This window comes from Arvicola amphibius, chromosome 11 (genome assembly GCF_903992535.2).
Source record: "Arvicola amphibius chromosome 11, mArvAmp1.2, whole genome shotgun sequence".
NCBI lineage: Eukaryota > Metazoa > Chordata > Mammalia > Rodentia > Cricetidae > Arvicola > Arvicola amphibius.
In genome coordinates, this window is record NC_052057.2 from 72624291 (window position 1) to 72645269 (window position 20979).

Below are 20979 nucleotides of genomic sequence, written 5' to 3' on the forward strand. Positions count from 1 at the left end.
AAGCAGCAGAGAGCGAGCAATTGAGCAGCATTCCTTCCTTCCGGTCTCTCCTTCAGTATTGCCTCCAGGTTCATGACTTGAGAGCTTGGCCTGGCTTCCTTAGATGATAGACTGTAATCTGTAAACTGAAATAAACATTCTCTTCCCCACACTGCTTCTGGTCATGGTATTTTATCATAGCCACAAAAAATCAAGCTAGGACACAGTACAGTGGGAGGAAATGAAGGTATTTTACTAGTGAGGAAGGAGGAGAAAGGCACAGCTCAGACTTCTTCAGGAAACATGAAGTCTGTGTTAGAGAAGAAACAAGTAATATTTAATGTTAACACCAATTTAGCACATGACTGAGAGAGAGTTTGTGTGTTATCTTCAGTAAGATGTTGCTGTTTTCCTCCAAGAATATGAACTAGACCAATGCCATGAGAATGGGAGCATGAGACATGCCAGTTTTCAAGGAACTCACAATGTCCTTTCACTTTCTCTAGAGCCAACAGGGATAAACGACATTCTAAACGGATAGAATTAGGGGCACAGTTTTGACAGTAGCCAACACATAGCTGCCGCTTCAGAATGCACACTTCCGGATTCCTTTCTTCATTTGCCCTTCCGAGCCCAGTTGGGCAGGATGTACACGTGACAATTTGGGAAAGACACTTTCGTAAATGATAAGGGTTAGTAAAGCTTCAATAAATACATTTGGATTTAAAACTTACCCAGTGAATCTGGGATCATCTCCTCTGGAGAATGAAGTAGTAGCGTGTCATCTGTCCTTTCCAACAGATTGTCCCCTTGAAGCCTAAACAGTTAAAAAGCATCATTGGAAATGGCAACCTGGCTAAATGGCAAACTAAGAAGTGTATGCCAAACCTCTAGACTCCGAAATCAAGCATGATTCTGCAAAGTAAGCGTAAACTTTCACTAAATTCATCTTAACCCCAAGTTGTTGCTTTTCCTAACCTGTAAGAAAAGGTTTTCTATCTGCTCTTGTATATACAGTTATGCTAGATCAGTTGTTCTTGACCTGTGGGTGGTGACCCCTTTCTCAGGGGTCACATATCAGATAGCCTGCATACCAGATATTTACATTGTAATTAAAACCACTAGCAAAATTACAGTCATGAAGTAGCAATGAAATAGTTTTATGGTTGAGGGTCACCATAACATGAAGAACTATATTAAAGGGTCGCAGCATTGGGAAGGTTGAGAACCACTGTGTTAGACTCCAGCATCTAGAGCCTTTACATCTTAGCCTAAGCAGAGAAATATTTACAGCAAATATTTTCACTAAACCACAAAATCTCTTAAGAAGAAGGAAAGTAAGTCTGATGCCTTGTGGTGTGCAGCTGACTTCAGGGTCCTGTACCCTTTAGAGTTTTTATCATTGCTCAGTGGTTTTACACACACACACACACACACACACACACACACACACACACTTTCTCTTCCACATGGAGGCCAGGGTCCCATTTGCCAGGGGTAGGAAGGAGGATCCTGCTGTGCTCAACAGCCCAGTGCTGGCAAAGGTACTAGGGATCCTCATGGAGGAAGATGGGGTAGGTCCTTTGCAGAGGGGTATCTCCCAGCTGATGTATCCTTATGTCTATACAGAGAAATGATACCTGGCAAGATCAAATTCAACTCTGTTTATGAAGCATTCAGAAACTGTCTTCTCAGAACAAGGTGGGTATCAGCAATATGTCACAGAATTCTCCCCTAAAAAAGCACAGTTCTGTAAATGTTGAAGGAGACTTTGAAGCAAGCCTGAGTCCAGAAGTTTCTCCCAGTATCTTCACGCTTATTGTATGCAGAGCAAATGCTTTCCTAGAGAAATACTAACAAATGCATGGCATGTAATATTTAGTTTTGCTAAAAATAAAAGTATAATTCATAACTATACTGGGCTCCAGTGCTAAAATTCTCAGTAATACCTATGATTTGTATACCGTGGTAAATTCATATCTTGTTTCCTTATCATTTTGAAAATTATAAACATGTGTAAATTATGCTCCCCTTTTTATAATATTGATTAGTGTGCATTTCACTACATGCCACATAGTACATTACTGTGTATATATTACAGATATGCCATATTATGTACTGCATAATAGCCTTTTATTTATATAATCATGTTTATTATATTGTGAAAGCTCATTAGGGTGATCGTCAGGTAAAAAGGCACTTCTGGCCAAGACTGATCACCAAGGTTTGATCCCTCAGACCTCCATAGCAAACAGCAGACAACTTACTCTTGCAAGTTGTCCTCTGACCCTCAACATGCATGCCATTGCATGTGAAAACCCACAGCCACAAACATATAAAAATTTAAGACTTGCCAAGGAGAATTTCCTCACAGCTCACTTTTTCTGTCAGCTTTTATACCTCAGTATGTTTTAACTCAAAAAAATCATGTCTTAAAATAATTAATGAGCTACACTTTCTCTCAAACCTTCTTCACTACTTCCCCCTTTCAATTTATGCAAACAAATTAGGAAAAAATATTTTTGATAACCCATAATAACAAATATTGGGTTTTGAGCTCACTTTTCCATGACTATTCAACCAAAATTATTTTTTTTTAAAATGTGTAAAGGCACATTGCATATTTAAAGGTGTAAATATACTCATTATTAAAAATTCACAAGGGGCTAGAGATGTACCTCAGTGGTTGTGAATGCTTACTGCTCTTGCCGAGAACCCGGGTTTGGGTTCTGAGAACATACATTGGGTGACTAACAAATGCCTGTAACTACAGATCCAGGGAATCCTATACCCACATATGCGCACATACACACACCTAGACACATAGGCAAAAAAATTTAAAATTCACACTTAAAAATATTCACAAATGTTTCAACATACTTGTGTAATTATCAAGGAAGTCAACATGTTAAAGGAAACTTAATTATCAACAAAGAGGAAAAGAATTAAGACATAAAATCTTTGCCCAGCTGGTGTCCAGGCAAATGTGTGTGAGCCCGTAATCTCAGCACACAGGAAGCAAAGGCAAAGGATCCCCGGTTCAAAACCAACCTGGAAAACAACCTGTCTGAGCAACTGAAAACCAAAAATAAAATAAAAATAAATAGAAACCTTTTGTTGTTAATTTTTTTTACTCATCTGATGAGTAAGGAGAGGTAAATGCTTACTTGGTATTTATTAATTTGACCAGTGATGAACCACATGTTGCAAGGACCAAAGGCAATTCAAATTGCCTTGGATTTCGGAGTCCTTGGTGTAGCTGAGTTGAACAGACAAATAGCCACGAATACATACCAGCAAATCGGGCGTCCTTGAGGCTAGCTCATCTCTGTCCAAGCACTGCCGTCCAGATGCCTGAGAGGGCATTGGCACCTTTCCCCTGGGGAGTGATCTGCCTGACTGCTCTGCCAATATTCCCCAGGCTGCAAGCCACACAGCGCTACTGTTGTCAGAGGTTAGGGGCTGCCGCGCAAACAAGGATTGCGGGGACAAGTCTGGGAAATACAGCCTTTCAAACATTGAACTGTTTTTATTTTACTTTTTACCACAAGACTTTCCAAGCCTTTACGCTTTGCCTTCTAAAACCGCTCTTTCATATTAAAGAAACTTCTCTATACTTTTGACCCCTGTGCAGGATGCCTCCACTCTCCCTTGTGACACAGAAGCTCTTTTGCTGGAGAAGAAAGTGGAGTTCAATGGTAGAGTATGTGCTTAGCATGAGCACCTAGAGGAAAGTGGTATTACTACATTTCTCCTCTCCAAAGAAAACTGCCTGGCCCCTCAACCTCAGGATACTCAAGACTGTGCGAATAAACCTTTCTGCTTTCTGGTGATAAAGACTACTCAAGGGCTTCCATTTCCTTCCTCAGATCTTAGAGTCTTAATATCTGGAGTATTTGAGTTTTTGTGGGGGTGCATATGAGATAATCTCAAGGCCCCTTGATTTCCTCAGATTGGGAGAACTTTCTTTGCTTCATCATCCCTAAACCAATGACAGATGACTCACCGTCATTTGGTATTAGAAATGTCTGAATCCATGTTCCTTGGAAATACTTCTGGTCTTTGTGCTTTTTTATAATGCCATTGCTGATAACATTTTTTTTTCCTGGAATGACTTTAGTTGTATGTCCCTGTTAGCTATTATGTTTTCCTTATTGTCATTTTTCCCTCCCCAGTTGGAGTTCACGTGTCCTTGGTTCCCTCTCCTGCAGAGCCCCGCTGCCACCAAGATGACTCCACTGCCACTCATCTGTCATATAGCACTTCAGTGAAACTGAACAACATTGATGACTCCAAGACTCTACTGCTCCAGAGTACAAAGCGATGGTTTCCAACTCGAAAGTAAAGCTTCTTGGTTGTCTTTCTTCCATTTTTTCCAAGGACTTTCCAAAAACAACACTATCACTCAGAAAAATGATTTCAACTGGAATAAACACCTTCATTTCTTCCTCACACACAAGCTCCACAATCATCTTCATTGTTTGTTTTCCAACTCACAAGGGAGGAATCTATCAACTGGGCTGATGATGGGGAGCCACTGTCTCATGTCTCTTTTTTTCTTCAATTTGTTTTATCAACCGCCATCCAGCCCTTGTTATTCATTCTGAACATTTCCACTATCACTTCCTACAGGATGCCAGCAAGCTTACTTCTCTTTCAACTCTAGACTGATGAACACACACACACACACACACACACACACACTACTCTCACATTGTCTAACACATGCTGCTGTTGTTTCTTTCTTGTGTATTTTACTGGGAGTCAAGCTCTTAAAATATTCTTCATTCAATACCTTTGCTTCCATGGTTTCCGTTTGACGTGCTTTAGTTTGGTCTCAATCATCCTGCGATAATTGCTCACACTAGGACTTTTTGGCTCTGTACAATGTAATATTTCAGCAGAAGGAGGCGTACTATCAGCATTTTCAGTGGTTCCACGGAAAGGTTTTAGGGGATTCACAATAAATTACAATGAAGAAAATGAGGCGTTTTAAGTGTTTATGACCCCTTTCCTCAGGAAAATAGAGATAGAAAGAGAAAGAGACCATAATTTTAGCGTGTTTCTCAAAATAATCTTTGACTCAAAAGGGTTTAAGAGCTCCCATTTGTATTGGCTTCTTGTCTCCTGCAAGATGAGTTATGGTCTCCTCAGCATTATGAGAATCCCTCAATTGGACAATCCCTGCTTGGGCCTGCAAATCCATCATTTTGGATATCCTCCTGAGGGTTTTGTAATCTATAACCCAAAACTGCTTTCCCTTTTCAAAGATCTTTTGTTGCGAGTTCTCTGTCACTGTGTTGTTCTCTCTGGCAGCTTTACCTTCTCCTCTTTCATCATGTGACCTATGTCTTGCTTTTTCATTCTGATTTCTCCCCTTTACAAAAGCCTTTCTTCTGGAAATCTCAGCATCTATGCTGATGCTATGACAACTCTGCTACAGTGTCTAGTTGTTTATTTAGAAGTCCGTGTTAGTTAGTTCTGGAAAAGAGTTTGTCCCTAAAACCTACATTAACTGAATTTGGGTTAACTGAGTTTGGTGAATTACAGACTCTAAGAAGATTTCTGAGATATTTTTCAGTGATTATTTCAATTTGGAAGTAAAGAAAGATATGATCAAGATGTCAGGTAATAATTCTCTGAAGACTACTTATTTATAGCACTATGCCCTTGAGAAATCCTTAATGTCATCCTGCCTATATCCTGGGTCAAGTAATTCTTTGTTTGCCCATCTTGATGCACAGAATGAGACAGAGGCGGCTACATAAAGGCTAATGTAACCCAGGAAAGAAGGGCATGGATGTGCAGAATAGGAGCAGAGCCATGTGATGGTGGATTAATCCCACATGGAGCTCTGAGGAATTCAGTGGGGTGCGACTACTTGAATGATCAAAGCATTGACTCACAGACGTGCAGTCAGGGCTGGCTCTTGTACACTGACTTTTCTTAAGCCATGATGTGCACATACTCCAGTATCACATGACTGCCATTTGCTGTAGTGAATAGAAAATAAGATATAACAGGACCAAGGTGAGATGCTCAACTTTGCCTCTAGACAAATCCAGTTACCTCCCCTTAAAACAACTCAACAAGAAGTAAGGTCAAGAAGGTAACATGGGATTAACAATGACTATAAATATATTTCTTTAGAACAAATTAATCAACCTTAATTTTATATTAGCCAATGAGATTCAGCTAGGTAGAATAAGTACTGATGATAATAAACACTGGAAAACTGTATCCCAAATTTTGTGGGATATTTACTGACATTGTCTTCATAATGAACAAGACAATGTCAGATGTATCCACAGAAATCATTGTGCCTATCTCAAAACCTTGTATATATGTTTAATTAACACATATTTATCACAGAAATATAGTGAGAAATTACACAGATCTTGCAAAAGATAGATACAAGAAAGAGGTATTGGTCTAAAAAAGATCAGAGCTCATTCAGGGAATTAGTGGTGATAATGTGGGTCACGTGTTGGCTTTATTTCACTATTTCAGTATAGTAAACACAGAAAGAACCTCCAAAAGAGTCAATAGCAGCACAGAACTAAGTGTCCTGAGGAGGGAGTTTGAAACATGTAATCACTTAGGGAATAGGGAAAGTAATTTGTACCATTTAGTATGTTCCTTTTTAAAAGCACAAAAGATTCAATAAAATATCACATTTTAAGTATCTTTCTTAAATCTATTCTGTTGTCTGGGAATGCGGTTCAGTGGTAGAGTGCTTGTCAGGCATGCACATGACCCTGGGTTTGAAACCCAGCAAAGGACAAACAAAACTGCTGGCATTGTTGATCCAGTTGAACCAGAGCATAGGTAATGGAACATTCACATGAGCAAAGTGCTGTTCTTAAAGTTAAACTAGAAGACTTTCCAGGTCTCTATAGATAGAATCACTTTTCTACACATATTCATTAATTTGCCTGAATACTTTCTAGAAGAAAGCAGTGTCTAACTTAAGGGTATTCATTGGATGCTTCTTTGTCATATCTGGATAATTATTGGAACGCTTAACTAACACTTCTAATGCAAGCAGGAACTCGTGAAGATACACTAACTGAGGAAGCTTTAATCAGCAAGCAGTACCTGAACAGGGTATTAAGATAACCCTATAGTCTCTCTAGTAGAAAGAAAGAGTAAGAGCAAAATGATAGACAGAAATCAGGATCGGGGAGGAGGGAGAATGTAAGAATACAAGCCACCTGACATCTTCAGTGAAAGCAAGGATGGCAGACCTGGATTGACTACAAACCAAAAAGGAGAAGGATTTAATATAGAGGGAGGTTCTGACAGTCTGATAAGCAGACTGTGATAAAGTTGTAACAACAACAACTGATGGAGGGTCATCTGTCTATCTGTTACTTTCATTGGTTAACAAAGAAACTGCCTTGGCCCTTTAATAGGACAGCAGCTTAGATAGGCAGAGTAGACAGAATAGAATGCTGGGAGGAAGAAGGCAGTGAGGCAGTTGCCATGACTCTCCTCTCTGAGACAGACGCAGGTTAAGATCCTTCCCAGTAAGCCACCACCTTGTGGTGCTACACAGATTACTAAATATGGGTTAGAGCAAGATATGAGAATTAGCCAATAAGAAGCTGAAACTAATGGGCCAGGCAGTGTTTAAATGAATACAGTTTCCGTGTAATTATTTCGGGTGTAAAGCTAGCTGGTGGCTAGAGCCGGGTGGCCACCGCTCGCAGCTCCATCTACAAACAACATCGTTACATAACACTGAATGGCTGGAATAAATGAGATCATCTGAAAATCTAGAACAATAATCCAGAAATAGAAGAGCAAAGCATGGATGAGGGTTTGGTGGGTATTTCCTGGCACAGAAGCTGGAGACAGAGGAGAAACAACTGTAATTCCCATTCTTGTGGAGTTTAGATTAGAATAACCAGAAATAAAGAACAGACAAGCAAGAAATCCAGTTTATATAAAAGAAAGAAAAAGTTAAGCCAGTATTGGAAGAGGAGTATACAACTTCATACAGAGTGTATAAGGAGGGCTACTCTCAAATACAATATTTGAACTAAAACATGAAGTGACAAAATGTGCTAGATTCCTGGAAAAATGATTCTCCAGTATAAAGAAATTGCGCAGTTGAGTATCTTCAAGCCCATGACTTTAGTCATGTGGAGGACAGTATGAAAAGGGGGGCATTTGTCACAGAGGACTCTGGTGTTGTCAGGTTGGACAAGCTACAACTTCATGTGATAAAGATATAAAGATAAACACATCTTCTTCCCTAAAAAAAGGAAGAAAGAAAAAGAAAAAGAAAGAGAGAGGGGGGAGGGAGGGAGAGAGGGAGAAAGAGAGAGGGGGAGAGAAGAAAGAGAGAGAGAGAGAGGCCATGGTAGAGCTTTGAAGCAGGGTGACAGGATTGGATCTGTGCGTTACGAGGGGTTGCATTGCCTGTGATGCTGTGAGATACACACAAAAGCTAGAAAACACCTGAGGAGGGGTGTACACCTGCCTCTGTGAGTGTAGCAATGAGGGCGTGGGCCAATTCTGGATAATACATGGAGTTGTAACGGTATATCAGGTACATGGTATGTCAATGTGTGGCTTGAAAGAAAGGAGGGAGCTGCTATCAATGAGGGCGAGAGCACTGAGCAACAGAACTAACAATCTGTTCATTGCTGAGATATGAAAATTAACAGAGATCAGATGGAGACTAATCAGAATTCAGTCTGGGAAACGACACTATTCATATACACTTTAGATCTGTTGGTAGGAATACAGAGAGACAGTTAGATACCCACATGAAGATGTCAAACAAGTGTGTGAAGCTGTGGGGAGTTACAAAATCTTACCCCCAAAATACCAGGATGGGACATACAATCTAACACAGTTACTTTGAACAGCATGAGTTTTCTCTGCCATTGACGAACCAATGGCTTCCCCGACAGATATCAATTAAATCAGGGGACTCAAATTAAAACCATTTGAGCCACTTTCTTTAAGGAGGTGGAAAGCCATTCTCTCCATAAACAAGGCTGTTTTGAATTCCCAAAGCCACTTTCATGGCAGAGATCATAGGGTTACTTTTATTCTCTTTCGCAATGTTAATTTGCCATTGTGGAATTCTAGCATATTTCTCTGGGTTTTGTTTTTGAAGGAAATCTTAAGAACTTATTGCCATTCATTCAATTTTGATGCCTTAAAAAAGCCCAACTGATTGGGAACAAGAGTACGATTCTAGTCTACATCCCCGACCTGTCATCTGCCATGATCTCTGTGTATTTACATGTTTGCCCCATTGACATCCCATGTTTCCTAAAGTCAGAGCCCAGGTCCTGTGTTCTCCACATAGCATCCAAGACTTCCAGAGGAGTTTATATTTGTAGCTCTCAGAGTAACTATCAGATTTATCCTGCATTTTGATGGTCTGTTTCCTACTCTACAAGAAAACAAAAAGAATAAAAACCCTTCAGCACTGTCCTAGGAAGTGTCAGCACATTCCAGCTCTTCAGAAACCACTCAGATGCCCTTTTCCAAACTCATTTTCCAAGCCCGCTTCCCCACCTTGCAGCTTTTCTTCATCTACTCCATTTCCCCCTGCTTGCAGGTGATTTGGTTGCATGCCTTTGGCCTTCGGGTGCAGTCACTCAGATCCTCTAAAAAGCATACCTATACCCTAGTCAGGGCTCTGCCTCAGAATCTCCATCACCGAGAAATAAACCCCAGCATGGCTTGGTTTCCCTTTTGCACTTTAGGGTTTTCAAGTCTTCTTCCTAGAGTTCATCTGTGGATGCTGTGGTCTCATTCTCAGTTATGATAGTATAGGCAGATTATAATTGCTTTCAAAGTTTCTTCCCTAGGAGGACAGCAAGCAAAGGAATAGTCCCCATTTACCCTAGACATTTTCCTAAGTTCTTTGTCGAAAATCCGTAAAAAGCACTGAGCATTAACCTCTAAAACTTAAGGATTGATGACGACGTTGAGATAAAAGCCATGCCTCTTCCTCTTGCTTCCCTTTTAGCGTCCTATCTCTTGAGAGTGAGATTATGGGCCTGCAAACTCCTTGTATCTCTCCAGTTAAATTTATGGTTCCCCCAGATATGTAGGATGGCAGGCATGTAGTTGCCACGGTTGCCTCTTATCTGGGCTGCTAATTATTTTTTGGCAGAATCCTAAGGATTTTAAAATCGAATCTGAGAAAAATGAACACGGAGGATAAATGTCTTTGCTATTGGGTCTCTTCTGCTTATCCTCAGATTAAGCATAAATCTGTCAACACAAAATGAGATTCAGAAGATGATACATGGATCAGGGTTGACTTTGACCATACCTGGGAAATCCTACACCAGATTTTCCAGGCAGATAGATCCAGAATGTGGTCCAGTAATTGACACACCATAGCTATGTGTGGAAGGGACAGCCCTGGTGGAAGACTACCTCTCTCAGTATCTCTTGGAAGCAACTTACAAGTCAGTTTCTTTTGTTTGTAACCAACTTCCTTTCTTCTCCTATTCTTCTTCTTCTTCTTTTCTTCTTCTTCTTCTTCTTCTTCTTCTTCTTCTTCTTCTTCTTCTTCTTCTTCTTCTTCTTCTTCTTCTTCTTCTTCTTCTCCTTCTCCTTCTCCTTCTCCTTCTCCTTCTCCTTCTCCTTCTCCTTCTCCTTCTCCTTCTCCCTCTCCTTTCTTTGAGTTAGAAATCAAACTCTACACTCCTGCACCACCCTGCTCTTTGGTACCAAAAGAGTTAATATGTTTCTTAAGTTCCTCCCTTCAGCTTTTATCACTTCAAAGGACTCGGGATAATTAAAACCCAGTTATAACTCTTAGCTCAATAATGGGACATGCTGACAGTCCTAAGTTACTAGTGGCATTGTTTTGTACCAGAGAGGGATGGAGTCTTTGTGGGATTCTCTGGAACCACAGATACCAACTGAGAGAATACCCCCAGAGACACACACCATCATCACCAACTTCATTAAATATTAGAAACCACTGCTAAATATGAGACCATGAAGAAGAATCAGGGCAGTGCTCTCAATCCATCTTTATAAAACTGTCCTGTTGCTGCCATTTGAATCTTAACTGTCCCTTGGAGGACCATGTATTAAGTCCTGGACAGTTCTTTGTGGAGGTGACGGGAGAGTGATAGGATCTTCAGAAAAAGAGGAAGTCAGGCCACTGGGTGTGTGCTCTTGAAGAAGTTTTAGGACCCAGGCCCTTCCTCTTCTCTTTGTTTCTGGGCTGCCGAGAGATGATTAGGCCTCTGCCATATGCTCCCATGGTGATATGCTGAGCTCCCACAAACCCATGGGTAGGCAGTCAGGGATTAAAACTTCTGAAACTGTTACCAGAATAAACATTACAGCCATTTCAGGTGTTTCTTCTTGGGTAGTTCGTCATAGCAATAAAGAGCTAAAAGAAAATCTCCTAAACTCCAACCAACTTCTCCATCAAACAGAGAAGGATGGGAGATTAGGGACCTAAAAACAATCGAGAAGTTTCTCTCAGATACCTGGAGCAGCCAGGTTGCAAAGTTTTGGCCGAAGGCTGTAGAACTAATGTATTAATACAACAAAAGGAAAGACTGCCCCAGTGGGAACCTCATGACTTGACCTTAAAAGTTCAGGGTGACATTATTGTGGGAGCTCGATCCATTTAGCCAATGACATTTGGGGTGACTAACCCTATGGGCGTGGTTTTCTCTGATAAAACTAAGGAAGGGGTCTCTTGGGTGGTCAGAACTCAAGCAAGTAGTGGAGAAGTGGCTTGCAGTTTTGATTGCCTTCACCCTTGGGCAAAGGTATGGGGAATAAGTGGGACCAATGATGTGAAAAACACATAGATATATATTGCTTTTCTGTTCTGGCCTGTGTGAAGGGACTCAAAAGCCAGTGAGATCCAGAAGTTCAGAGTTTTTTGCACCCAGGAGATACAACAGGCCTCTCCAAGGCTGTCATCATGCCACACAATGAATATTTTTAATTACTCCATAAATATAAATGTAAGCACTCTAGATGGCATTAATATTAACATGAGAAAAAGAGGGAAAAATGGGAGGACCTTGCAGCAGTCAAAGAGAACAAAGAAAAAAAAAAAAGATTGGCCTGAGGGCTGAGCCCGGTGGTAACCAGCGCCATGCTGAGAAAATACAAGTGGAAATAGCTATTCTGCAGCAGAAAAGGAGAAGAATGGTGAAAAGACTCCTTGGGTCAGTACCTGTCTATCCGAGGGACAGAGAGCGAGCAAAAGTCCTCCTGCCCAACATGATTAACTATAAACAGAGAAGGTGGCAAACTGAGAAATCCCGCTTCCCAAAGTTCAAGGCCAAGGAGAAACAGAGGTATCAGAAGTTACTTGAATAGGAAAAAGAAAACTGAAGGCATGGAAAAGGCTGGCTACTAAAGTTTTTTTTACAAGAAAACCACTTAAATATAACAGGTTCTTTAGGCCAATGTGCCTGTGTTTCAAAATAGACCATGTCACACATCCTGAGCTAAAAGCTGCCTTTTGCCTGCCAATACGTGCTGTGAAAAAAGAATGTATCGTCTCCATTATATACAATTCTGGGTGCAATCACCAAAAGTAGAGTTATTGACGTAGAATTGAGCGAGTTTGGCCTTGTGACTCAGAAAGCAAGGTCAGTTAGGAAAAGTGTGTCCAATTTACCAGTCCCCCTGAAAATGCTGGATGCAAAAGTGAGGTACTGACATTGACATCATGCAAGCCGTTCCAGCACTACTGAGCACTATGCCCCGTCAGAAAAGCACCATGACTTTGGTCTTTCTTAATACTACCCAAGCAGCCTTACCCATAAGCAATCATTGAGAAAAGTACTCGTTAAATGGAGAGAAGGAGAGAGGGGGGAAGGGAGGGAGGGAGGGAGAGAGGGAGGGAGAGAGGGAGGGAGGGAGGGAGGGAGAGAGAGAGAGAGAGAGAGAGAGAGAGAGAGAGAGAGAGAGAGAGAGAGAGAGGACCTCTCAGTTTTAGAGTTGCTCTTTAGGTTGGGGCCTAAGGGTTTACAAATTAATAAAATTCAGTGACTGAAAAAAAGATAAATATTTGAAAAGATACGCTCACCTCACTTCAACTCAAAATCATAAGTTGTATATGAATATGAGAACATAACATGCTACCTTGTAAATATGTACACGTTTTATGTTTTTATGCATCCATAAAAATTTTAATGCGAGGTGTAATGGTACACACCTGTAAACACCTGTAACCAGTGCGGGGTGGGGCGAGTTAAAGCAGAAAGATAACAGAGAGGAAACAAGCTTGGACTAGCTAGAGAAATCCTCTTTTAAAGAAGACAAAAAAGCATTAAGAAAGGGGGACAGGGGAGACAAAAACAGGATGCATGGTTTATAAATTACTGAAGAAATCTCATGCAATGTTCAGAATGGTAAGAATTACACACACGATCACCTCTCACAGCTCTATAGCTGGTACATTGTGAGTCGCTGCTGGTTGGATTATACCGCATTAAAGTATATGAAGTAGTTTTATTAATGGACGTTTTGCATCACTGAGATAGAAATGGTTTCTCTAGGTGTTACATATTTCTCCTTCACCATCTCTCCTGAGAACTTTGCCTTAAGAAATTGCACTGTGTTAAGAAGGAAAATGCGTATGGTGAGCAGACAATGATTAAAAATAAGATCCCAAGCATAATAATGTCTGAGATGACAAGACATCCCAGTCCAGGTTCTCATTAAAATCACCGCTGAGTCACATAAAAGTAAATGGAAAATTATAGATGCATGGTCTGCACTTTCTAAAAGAGATATATAAGAGAAAAATGAAATGATAATAAAGATAGATAGGTGATAGATGGATAAATAGATGATTGATAGATACATACACAGATAGATTAAAGAAAAACACAAAAGACCTTATAATTGGCTCAGAGTAAAGCATAGCTCCCAAACTCAGTAAAAACCTCATACATTTCATAACACATGGCAGAAATACAATAAGAAATCTGTACCGAGGGTACAAATGTACAGCTCCGTGTGACATTGCCCCAATGCTAGGAGACTAGGGGATATTCAAGCCTACACACACTTCCCTTTGCACGGGATAGACCCAATGCACTCCTAGCCCAAAGGGCAGCAGACACTTGTCTCTTGTAAATATCTTCCTGGGGCATTTCCCCTGAGCCTCACATTTTCCAGGTAACATTTGGCGTGGGGCTGTAAACTAGGCATTTTTAAGTTTGTGTTTAATAAAAACCCTGCACAATGAGTGCAAACTTGGATCAGAAATAGTTCTTAAATGAAATCTTAAATTTCTTTGTTTACTGGTATTTGGACAGAATCCTGTGATAGCCTGAGAAGTGGATGGAGAAGGTAGAAAAGATTTGCTTTAGGAGATGTGAAGTGTGTCTAGTCTTGAAGTGATGTAATGGAAAGAAAGAGGATTCTTATTCTACCAGCAATGCTTTTAAAATTCTTAAGCAGGACAATACCGCATCCATATATCTGCGTAGCTGGACAAGCCAAAGCCCTTGAGGCAGAAGGCTATCAAAGTGACTCAGCTTTTGGCATCATACCTAGAACATAAATGCTGCTATGTTAAATTGTAACTGCCACTGTCTAGACATGTGTACACATGTTTTCTGTGCACACATCAAATGGCCTCTAGGAAGGCCTACAGGGTTTGCTTGTCATTTTTCTCATGCTTTCTGCTTTGAGAAACTAAAAATTGTATTGGTAACCAAACACAGTCTATAAATAAGGGTTTCTAAATATTGCTTAATATTTAAGAGTCTTAAATATTGCTTTAATTTTATATAATTATCATATTTAGAATGTTAATTCTTTTCCTCAATTTTCTTCAATTTTGTCTGACCAGGATAAGCCATGACTTAGAAATAATAGACTTTCTGACTGGCAAAGAGTAGATGATTATATTTAAAATTATGAAGAAACTAGCTAATTGGGAAGCAGGCATCGGTGACTGTAGTGGAAATACAGGCTTAACAGAACACAATGCATTCCTAGAGATGCTCTTTGCTGATCATGTATTTCATTATCCATTGTAAGTGCTACGTTTTGTGAATACAATCCATCTTCTGAGAGTCCCACTTCTTATGAAATGTTATTAAGCATTCAAAATTTAATAGTCCAGTATTATTTGATTGTAATATCACCAGTAGACTTGTATTCGAAAAGATTTCTCCTGCTTGGTGATGATGCTCAGAGCCCACAGATAGTGCAGCTAGTAGAAGGTATTCATGCAGATGAGCCAAATCTTTTGTTTGATACATGCTGTGCAAGCCTTTGTGGAACTGTATCTCCGTAATCAGTACAATTAAATAGTAAGTAACTGAGGTAATTTCAATTTTACTACAAAGTGCACCGAGGAGTACAGAATATCACACGGTGAAAAATCAATAAGAAGTCTCCACATGTGGGTAAAAGCAAGAATGATAGTCCTTTATTCTTCGTTTCCATTTCTCACAGAATGGCACATCATCTGCCTGTAGGAGCGGTCTAAGTCAATATCCCATCATGACAACAAAATTAAATCCAATAACGCTGCTGCAGCGCTTACAGCGTGTAGCAACAAACGTTAATATTAGAGCTGGAACATCCAAAACTTCTATTTTCATAACGATTGATATTTTTGTCAAAACTGAAATACTGTTCTCTGTCATTACGATTTCTGTGATTATTTTATTCATAGATCTATACAATGAAAGCTCCTTTATGAAATTGTCATCTCCCAACCCATACACACAGCATGTCGTTATTGCATGTTATACTGAAAAATTCTTTAATAGCCAGAAAGGAGTGTGGGGATCTAACGTGTTTAAGATCTATTGTTCTCTTTCCCTAAGGTTTGGGGGTCAATTAATTCACTTTATGGACTTATTGCCCTCATGCTTCAGCAAACAAAAATAGCTCTCGGAAAGCATTCCATACAATCTTAATTAAAGGTGGCTTAAAATGGGGGTTTAACAGAATTCCACCTTCAAGGGCACCTAAGATGCAAGGGAGCAGACGTGGCGCGACATTGCTTGTGCCGCTCCGGGATCTTAGGCAGTTTATGCACTGAAAGACCCTGTCCTTCTTGGGGCGGCCTCTTCGGATTTGTTCCAGCCTTTTACTGTATTATTTGAAATTCTCTACATCAGCAAGCGAGCTGCAACATGTTTGGGATTAGCTCTTGAGCCGCACACTGAAGGACACTCAGCTGGGAAGGAAGTGACAGAACTGGGCCACTGTTAGAAACTCAGGTCGAAGTTGTGTTTGTGTTCAGACGCAACTCCCGAGGAAAAGCTTTTTTTGTTTGTTTGTTTGTTTGTTGCTGTTTTGTTTGAGACACTCTTGTTAGGAATAAACATGTGTTTAAATGTTCCTACTCATTTAGCAGGAACCATTTTTTATAGAATCAATAATCAAATTAAGGTAATTAAGTCTGAAAGCAAGTTACAGTTATCAAACTTTGCATTTCTTTTCAGTGCTCATGATAACCAGAATTTCAGAGCAAGACCTGGTTTGCTCTCTTCTTACTCTGGGGAGGCCCAGTTAGACACCCCTGTTCATCCTGGTCCTCTCTGTTCACAGAGGGTGAGCTTTCATGTCGAAGATGCTTCACTTCGTCTTCCCAACACTTGTCCTTTGATTCATGAAGAAGGCAGAGGACTTTGCCAGCACTGCTAAACAATGAGCTGTAAATCAAGAATGCAAACATGGGCCATTCCACCTTAGATCTACTAAGCCACCTCTACTGAGGACATACGAAGAGCAGTTTTCTTAGAACTCTGTCAGTCACTTTCCGCTGCCATCACAAACTCACAATGGGCTCTGGATGCTGAAGTGGTGACCTTCCCTGACAGAATGATGCTTCCTCAGAGCAGCAGGCACTCAGTTATCAAGCTAGAGAATAAGACCCCTTAGGCAGAACTGAGTAAACAGAAGTCATTCATTTTGGAAAACTATGGAGAAAGAATCGCAAACTCCATAGTATTATTATTATTTTGCTTAAAGAAGCTAGCTCCTTATTTAGAAAGGCTTTCATTTAATTTATTTTATCAATGCAGTCAACATGAGACAGCTGGAGGAGGTAAGAACGACTGAGAATGGTTTATGTGGTTTATTTGTGCTTAGGATTTTTTTCTTTTTCTATTTTTTTTTTTTGTTGTTGTTGTTGTTTTGTTTTTCCAGGACAGGGTTTCTCTGTAGCTTTGGAGCCTGTCCTGGAGCTAGCTCTTGTAGACCAGGCTGGCCTCGAACTCACAGATATCCGCCTGCCTCTGCCTCCCGAGTGCTGATATTAAAGGTGTGCGCCACCATGGCCCAGCTAGTATTTCTTTTAAACAGGTCTGGTGTCAAGCTCTCTGGATTTACACTTCATGAAACTGAGGTTGCTCTCAGCTCCTCATCTTCCTCTTCGTAGCTACTGAGTGCTGGAAATACCAACAAACTCCACCACCTTACTTAGACAAGGATTTTAGATAAATAGTCTCTCTAAGTTTTCTCTCAATTTCTTCCCAGATATCTGGTATGATTCATTAGCTCTTAATCTTTTTTTCTTTTTTCTTTTTTTTTGTTTTTTCGAGACAGGGTTTCCCTGTAGTTTCTAGAGCCTGTCCTGGAACTAGCTCTTGTAGACCAGGCTGGCCTCAAACTCAGAGATCCGCCTGCCTCTGCCTCCCGAGTGCTGGGATTAAAGGCGTGCACCACCACCGCTGGGCTTAGCTCTTTATCTTTATGTACTGATAATTTTAAAGTACTAGCAACATTCCTCTTAGCCCATTGTAGAAGGCCAGCATATACTATCACCTGAAATAAAGGATAGTTGAGCAGAAGATTAATAGGAACAAGTGAGTGTGAGCCTCTTTACCTTCCTTCTGTCTGCCTGAAGCAGTAATAGTTTTTCAAGGATCAAAGGAAACTCCCTACAAACCTCTCCCTTCTGCCCAGAAAAGAGGAGGTTAACCATTGGAGACATTTTTAAATCCTTATTGCTTGGGGTTGATCACCTCAAGATCTATTAAGAAGCTACGTTATCCAGCCTTTGGATACCATTTGTTTATTTGCCACAGGATACTACCCTATAGATCAAAGTCCCTTATCTCTACTTGTCCAAAAATGTGATGTTGTTTGTTAAAGAGGCTACATAAGCTAAAATTCAAAGCCACCACTTTAAGAACTACTCACATCACAGGTGTACCCATACACAAGTAATACATTCATAATAATAAACTTGTATTTTATTGTCAAATTGTCTTTAGTTCTATAGATGCATTCCAACAGAGACCTCCCTTGAGAACAAATTACTCACCTTCCTCTGTATCACTATGCTATTTTTGTAGCACTATAACAAACTTCCTGAGACAGTCATCTTATACAAAAGAAAGGATTATTTGGGCTCATGATTTTGGGGATTTTAATGTATGTGTGGTTAGTTTTGTTGATTTGGGCCTGTGATGTAACACTACTTTATGTATTCAGACAATCTACATTCCTCTCAGATCAGGATTGGGTTAGGAGGGATAAACAAAAGGCGTACATTCACCATAGCAGAGAAAATGAGACACAAACCTGCTCTTTAACCTTGATGCTCTTTTGACAAGCTAGTGCTAAAAGGAAATCTGCAGAGTCTCTGGGCATCATTGTCCAGCTGCAAACCAGACTGAAAGAGTGCCCCTTTGGAACTGCTGTTGGAGAAGTTAGAGATGGTGAATCTCAGTGCCCACTATAGTGTTTGGAACACACTTGGTGTACTCCGTAACAGCTTCAGAATGGTACGAAGCAAAGGACACTTTCATTGTGCAAAAATTTAGAGATTTTTTTTTATTTTTGAGATTCTAATATATATGTATATATGTGTATATATATACAAAGCTCAAAAAAGGCAATATATATAATATTATATATGTATATGTATATGTATATATGTATATATATGTATATATATGTATATATATATATATATATAATATTATATAAAGCTTTGGAGCCTGTCCTGGAGCTAGCTCTTGTAGACCAGGCTGGCCTTGAACTCACAGATATCCGCCTGCCTCTGCCTCCCGAGTGCTGATATTAAAGGTGTGCACCACCATGGCCCAGCTATATAATATATAATATTATATAAAGCCTTTTTTGAGCTTTGTAGCTATGGAACCTGTCCTGGAACTAGTTCTTGTAGACCAGCATAGCCTCGAAAATACAGAGATCCACGTGCTTCTACCTCCTGAGTGCTGGGATTAAAGGCGTGTGCCACCACCACCCGGCTCTAATATAATTATATCACTTCTTCTTCCCTTATCTCACTCTACTATCCTCTCTCTCTCTCTCTCTCTCTCTCTCTCTCTCTCTCTCTCTCTCTCTCTCTCTCTCTCTCTCCTCTCTCTCTCTCTCTCTCTCAGAAAATCATGACTTTTTTCTATTAAATATTGTTCCATACATATATGTATACATATATACATATCTATTCCTAAATATGTAAACACAACCTGCTTAGCCTCTATAATGCTACTTTGTGTATGTTTTCCAGTTGACCATTTGGCACTGAGCAACCAATTGGCATGCTTTCCCCTAGGGAAGATTATTTCTCTTGCTATCCAGAACTAGTGAAGTCATGGATTGTGGAGGAGAATTTACAACTGCCACTTTACTAAAGCATCATCATTTCTATCTGCAGTCTAAATATTTGTGCTTGTACTCATAGCTAAGTACAGACCTCACCCATCATTAAGAAAGCATTTCTGACAGACTGCAACTGCACAGAGAGGACCAAGAGGTAAGTGACAGCTTTCCAGCTCAACAGCCTAGTCTCCAAGCTCTAGGCCCCCGTACAAAACCCCAGGCCCCTCCCCTGCCCACCCCAGCCACAAGGACAAGCCTTCTACAGGACCCACCATTGATCCTGCAATCTGAAGTCCCAATCAGCCCTGAAACACATCCAACTCCTGTGGCCTCAGTGTCTCCCTGAGACAGACTGTAACTGCACAGAGAGGACCAAGAGATAAGTGACCAACCTCTCAGCTGGACAGACCAGGCCCTAGGCCCCAGCTCTCCCCCCCCCCAGCAAAACTCCAGGCCTCTCCCCCACCCATCCCAGCCACAAGGGCAAGCCTCCTACAGACAGGCTTCTCCAGCAACCCTTCATTAGTCCCTGTAATCTACAAGTCCCACTCCATCCCAAAATCCACCTGTCTCCAGAGATGTCAGTGACTCCTTGAGACACAGAAAACCAATGCACAGAGCAGATCAAGAGTGACTCCCTAAACACAGAGAGTGACTGAACCTATTGGTCCAAGAGAGGATCTTTGAGACACAGACACCTACAGCAATGATTGGACAAAGAAGCAAACACACTGCCTGCACCAAATGGAGTAAGAAATGAATAGACGCCAAGGCAAGAATACATTCAACAACCTAAAGAACAATATGGCACCTCCAGAATCTTGTAGTCCTGCAACAGGAAGACCTGAATGCTGTGGGAACTCCTTCAGCCAATGGCCTTTGGGATGCAAACCCACTTTGAACATGGTTTTGTATAATAAAGTTTTATTTATAAGGGGGTAATCTCACAGAATTGATAGCAATCCACAGTCCTCTGCACTGGGAAGTGGAACTGAATCTAGCAACCAAGAGGCTCCCACACAACCCTATGTCTTCATAAAAGAAACACACCTCAACTTCAAAGACAAACATTTCCTCAGAGAAAAAAGTTGTGAAAAGATTTCCCAATCAAACCTTCCTAGGAGGAAAGCTGGTGTAGCTCTCCCAATACTTAACAAAATAGACTTCAAACTAATGTCCTTCAAAAGAAATAAAGGACATTTCATATTCATCACAGGAAAAATTCATCAAGATGAAGTTCAATTCTGAACATCTATGCCCCTAATACAAGGGCATACACATTTGTAAAAGAAACATTACTAAAGTTTACATTGCACATCAAACACCACACATTATTAGTGTGAGATTTCAAAACCCCATCCTTACCAATGGACAGGTCTACCAGACAGAAAATGAACAGGCAAACAAGGAAATTATCAGATGTTATGA

At 40.4% G+C, this 20979-nt stretch overlaps 1 protein-coding gene and 1 pseudogene across 4 annotated transcripts in view; one reads left to right on the forward strand and one right to left on the reverse strand.

Moving 5' to 3' along the window:
• C11H8orf34 (chromosome 11 C8orf34 homolog) overlaps nucleotides 1-20979 on the reverse strand; it is a 365888-nt gene that overhangs the window by 92505 nt on the left and 252404 nt on the right. For all 4 annotated transcript variants that reach the window (XM_038347783.1, XM_038347781.1, XM_038347782.1 and 1 more), the window contains exon 9: nucleotides 714-796. In XM_038347783.1, the coding sequence (XP_038203711.1) occupies nucleotides 714-796 (83 nt within the window). The remainder of the gene's footprint in view (nucleotides 1-713; nucleotides 797-20979) is intronic.
• LOC119826516 overlaps nucleotides 11616-20979 on the forward strand; it is a 30686-nt pseudogene continuing 21322 nt past the window's right edge.